The 4832-nt window shown below is 38.2% G+C and overlaps 1 protein-coding gene across 3 annotated transcripts; it reads left to right on the plus strand.

Moving 5' to 3' along the window:
- Positions 1-211: 211 nt before the first annotated feature.
- On the plus strand, positions 212-4552 carry LOC113869060 (WEB family protein At5g16730, chloroplastic-like). 3 transcript variants are annotated; one of them, XM_027505186.1, is made up of 4 exons: positions 212-563; positions 1192-1444; positions 1771-4095; positions 4193-4552. In XM_027505186.1, the coding sequence occupies exons 1-3, from the start codon at positions 547-549 to the stop codon at positions 4072-4074; spliced, it is 2574 nt and encodes an 857-aa protein (XP_027360987.1). In that variant the 5' UTR covers positions 212-546; the 3' UTR covers positions 4075-4095; positions 4193-4552. The 3 variants fall into 3 exon arrangements, with proteins under 3 accessions (XP_027360987.1, XP_027360988.1, XP_027360986.1); XM_027505187.1 differs by adding an exon at positions 701-749 and having other exon boundaries at positions 1771-4390; XM_027505185.1 differs by having other exon boundaries at positions 1771-4552.
- Positions 4553-4832: the final 280 nt, after the last annotated feature.

Consider the following 4832-nt stretch of genomic DNA (forward strand, 5'->3'; position numbering starts at 1 on the left):
CCTAATCCCATGGCAAATTATCCCTTTTTCCTGAAAAGAAGGGTAAGGTTGGAAGAGTCACAGACATGTCTTTGCCTCTGATAAAGTTACACATGCCTTTGGCTTTCACAGATTTAGGAACAAAAGAAAACAACTCAGGGTTACTTCTGTCATTTCATGTTATTCACCCTTAACAAGATATACATACGCTAACCACTGCTTCCTTTTCCTTACACTGTGTGTGAGAGAGGGAAGGACATGGGTGGAGAGAGAGAGAGAGAGCATAGTGTGCTGCTGTAACTGTAGCCACTCTTAGGACAGGAAAATCAACTAAACATATTTGGTTTTGGTTCTTGTTGTGTAAATTCCTCTCCTTTCAATATTTTCCCACAAACCAAAAAAAGAAAAATGAAACAATTTTGAATTTTTGATCTTACGCTGATCCCAAATTTGTTGGTTTCTTGTCTCTGACAATGTTGGAAGTTGAGCATTACCAATTCCGCAACTGACACTTTGAGCAAAGGCAACGTTTTTTTCTCCTCTCTCGTCACTTGCTTGCTTTTTGCCATGGCTTCAAAACCCAGGTTTGTGAAGCTCCTTGTTGCTTTAAGATCTGATGTGTGATTCTTCAGCTTCTTCTTCGATATACTGCTTTACATTTTTGTTTTTTTGTTTTTTTTTTTCTATTTGGGTGGTTCGTGAGAGATTTTTCTGATTTCAGGTTTGATCTACTGACTGAAGGCATTTTTAACTGAGTTTGAATTTCTGAAGTTATGTGTGTGATACCCTTTTGCTTCGTCTGTTTAAATTTCGGTGCTTTATTGTTATCTGTTCGGTGTTTGCGAGGAGTTTAAAGATGGGCTTCACTTCATTTTCATTTTTGGTTCTTATTTTGTCTTGATCTTCTTCTGTTCTTGTTAGCTTGTGCTTTTTCAACAGTGATTTCATCTGTGTCTCTGATCCTAGTTTTCACTTCTGGGTAGCTGTTACTATCCTCCATTTCTTTCTCTTGGTAGTTGTTTCTTGTTTGATGAGTTTGGCTTGAAAATGATTTTAGATACTGAGTTTGGTATAAAGAGTTAGTTTTCATAGGCTTAGATCCATCTACTTGATTGGGATACAAATATGGCATTTTGTTATTTTGTAGTGTCATGTCTTTTCTAGTTCATTTAATGCATTTTTGATATGATATTGACATTGTGAATCTGATAGATCCAGTTTATCTGAAACTCCCAACAAAGCACCACCGGCTACTCCCAACAAAGCACGGCCATCAACTCCCAACAAAGCATCACCTGCAACTCCAAGAGTTAGTAAACTGAGCAAAGGAGTGTCCAAACCAGAATCAGAATCGCCATCGCCTCTGCCGAATTTGCGCCTGTCTGCAGAAAAATCTCCACGATCTTTGAATTCAAAGCCTCCTGCCGAGCGTAAATCACCACGACCCACCTCAACCCCGCCTGATGTAAGTTATAGTAAATGGACTTTGTGTCTCCTCTTATCTTTGAGATTGAGTCATGTCTGGCACTATCACCGAATGGCCACACTTGGGAAGTTGACTGTAGTATTTGAATTTTGTTTTTGACTGTAGTATTTGAATTTTCCAATTGCATTGAGTCTCTTGACAAGTCTAGTAAAATAAGTAATCGTCTGAAATATGTGACCATAGGTTAGTCAGTTAAAACCTTCATTATGTGTGATAGTTGACACAGCACAGAATTCTCTTTTGTAATCATTTTCTTTGGTTATCTGTACTCTGAGATGTGTTTATTATGTTCCTTGATTTTTCAGAAACAACCCCCAAGAGCTGCAAAGGGTTCAGAATTGCAAAGCCAATTAAATACTGCTCAAGAAGATCTAAAGAAAGCAAAGGAACAGCTGATTCAAGCAGAGAAAGAGAAGACAAAAGCAATTGATGAGCTGAAAGAAGCACAGAGAGTGGCTGAAGAAGCAAATGAGAAACTCAGGGAGGCCATGGTGGCTCAAAAGCGGGCAGAGGAGAATTCTGAGATTGAGAAGTTCCGAGCTGTTGAGTTGGAACAGGCTGGAATTGAAGCTGCTCAGAAGAAGGAAGAGGAATGGCTGAAAGAGCTTGAAAGTGTAAGGAATCAGCATGCTTTGGATGTGTCTGCTCTTCTTTCAACTACTCAGGAGCTTCAGCGGGTTAAGCAAGAACTTGTCATGACTTGTGATGCAAAGAATCAGGCACTGAGTCATGCAGATGATGCAACTAAAATTGCCGAGCTTCATGTGGAGAAAGCAGAGATTCTTTCAGCTGAACTGACACGGCTGAAGGCCTTACTAGATTCAAAACTGGAAACAGAGGCTAGCGAAAACAAGATTGTATTGGAGCTGCAAGCAGAGATAGAAGCTCTTAAGCAAGAACTTGAAAAGGCAAAGGGTTATGATGCAAAGTTGACAGAGAAAGAGAATTATATTGAACAACTTAATGTGGAGCTGGAAGCTGCAAAGATGGCTGAATCTTATGCACATAGTTTGCTAGAGGAGTGGACAAAAAAGGTTGAGGAACTAGAAATGAGGGTTGAAGAAGCAAATAAGTTGGAGAGGTCTGCATCAATATCTTTGGAATCTGCAATGAAACAGCTAGAAGGAAGAAATGATTTGTTGCATGATGCAGAAACTGAAATTTCTAGTCTTAAAGAGAAGGTAGGATTGTTGGAAATGACAATTGGGAGACAAAGAGAAGATCTTGAGGATTCAGAGCGTTGTCTTCTGGTAGCTAAGGAAGAAAGTCTTGAAATTTCAAAGAAAGTTGAATCTCTCAAATCTGAACTTGAGACAGTCAAAGAAGAGAAGGCTCAGGCTTTGAACAATGAAAAGCTTTCCATTTCAAGTGTTCAGACCCTATTAGAAGAGAAAAACAAACTTATTAATGAATTGGAGATCTGTAGAGATGAAGAAGAGAAATCTAAAAAGGCAATGGAAAGCTTAACTTCTGCTTTACATGAAGTATCTGCAGAAGCCAGAGATGCCAAAGAAAAGTTATTAGCCAACCATGCTGAACATGAAAGCTATGAAACCCAGATTGAAGATTTAAAGTCAGTTTTAAAAGCTACTAATGAAAAATATGAGTCCATGCTTGATGATGCACGGCACGAGATTGATGTTCTTACATGCAGTGTTGAAAGTTCTAAAAACAACCTTGAAAACTCCAAGGTAGAGTGGGAGCAGAGAGAACTTCATCTAGTCAACTGCTTAAAGCAAACTGAAGAAGAAAACTCGTCCCTGGGAAGAGAAATAAATAGGTTGATTCATTTACTCAAGGAAATCGAGGAAGAGGCTTGTGCTAAGAGGGAGGAAGAAACTCAACTGAAGGAAAATCTGAAGGAAGTTGAGGCTGAGGTGATCCACCTGCAGGAAGAACTTAAGGAAGCAAAAGCTGAGAGTATGAAGTTGAAGGAGAGTTTATTGGATAAAGAAAATGAATTTCAGAACGTTTTTCAAGAAAATGAGGAACTCCGATCTAGGGAATCCACGTCTATTCAGAAGGTGGAAGAGTTATCTAAGTTGCTTGAAGAAGCTACAACCAGAAACCAGACTGTGGAAAATGGGGACCTCACTGATAGTGAGAAAGACTACGATATGCTTCCTAAAGTAGTTGAATTCTCTGAAGAGAATGGACATGGAGGAGAAGACGTATCCAAGGTAGATCTTTCAACCAATGAAGAGGAACTCAGACAAAGTTTACAGGAAGAAAGTATTCTCTTAAATGACAAGTCTGAAAAAACCGAATCTCCCAAACCCGAGAATGTGAATGGAAAACTGAAGGAAGATGAGACCAAAGAAAAAGATGATTCGGTAGAAGTTGAATTTAAAATGTGGGAGAGCTGCAAGATAGAGAAAAAAGAGTTCTCACCAGAGAGAGAACCAGAGGCTGGGTCCTTCAAAGGTGAAGTTGACTCAAAGATAGAAGGTGGTGAGGGCTGTGATCAGATAAATGGAGCAACTGTAACAGAGACCACTGATGACGGTGCGAACTCACCATCCAAGCAACAAGTGAAGAAGAAGAAGAAGCCTTTACTTGGCAAGTTTGGAAGCCTGCTGAAGAAAAAGGGTGGTAGCAACCACAAATAGAACCATATTTCACTTTGGCAGGTATATTGAACATTACATTGTTTGCATGTATTTGCTTTATGATTTTTGCTTCATGGAATATCTTTTAAAGAATGACAAGGCTTGTATTGTTGCTTAGGATTCTTCTCTAGTCACTTATCTTGGGTTGCGGTTCTCCACTTTGACAGTAAATTGTATGTGATGGCCAATTTTATTTTTGCCTTTTTTTCCCCTTGCCCTCCTATATACATTTGGCCAAAGAAGTGGCAAGTTGGATTGTATTTTTATGTCCCCCCAATTCCAGAGAAAGCTTAGATAGAAGTTCTGATGTTTGCTTCATACCACCTTGACTTATACATCATCACCATTTAGTGCCTCTCTCATGATACATAGTGCTAATTCTTTCCTCTTGAACTTATGCTCACTTTTTGTAGTTTTGTTAGAAAACCTCAAAGCCTACCTATCTTACGAAAGATAATTAAATTCACATTTGACTTCCTATGTTTAATTGCTAAAACATATTTTTATATCTTGTTCTTGCTGAATTTGGATAATAATGATCTTTAATCTTAATACACAATGTTGCACGTTATAGCATGTTCATAGAATGAATTCATTAGAGGATATAAGAAGTTATTGCAACACTTTTAACATAATTTTTCTTTTATATATTATTATTATAAATAATTTTATTTTCAATCTTGCATGATGCAGGAAAAGAAACTGGTTCTTACCAAATAAAAGTATTTTCAACCATAACCAATGTTATAGTACATTTC

Source organism: Abrus precatorius, unplaced genomic scaffold (genome assembly GCF_003935025.1).
Source record: "Abrus precatorius isolate BTA unplaced genomic scaffold, Abrus_2018 Scaffold6, whole genome shotgun sequence".
NCBI classification, from domain to species: Eukaryota; Viridiplantae; Streptophyta; class Magnoliopsida; order Fabales; family Fabaceae; genus Abrus; species Abrus precatorius.

Bases quoted from the DNA above. Each gene is read 5' to 3' on its own strand.
- LOC113869060 (XM_027505185.1), top strand. The intron at 1,445-1,770 runs GTAAGTTATAGT...TTGATTTTTCAG, and splicing joins CCACCTCAACCCCGCCTGAT to AAACAACCCCCAAGAGCTGC.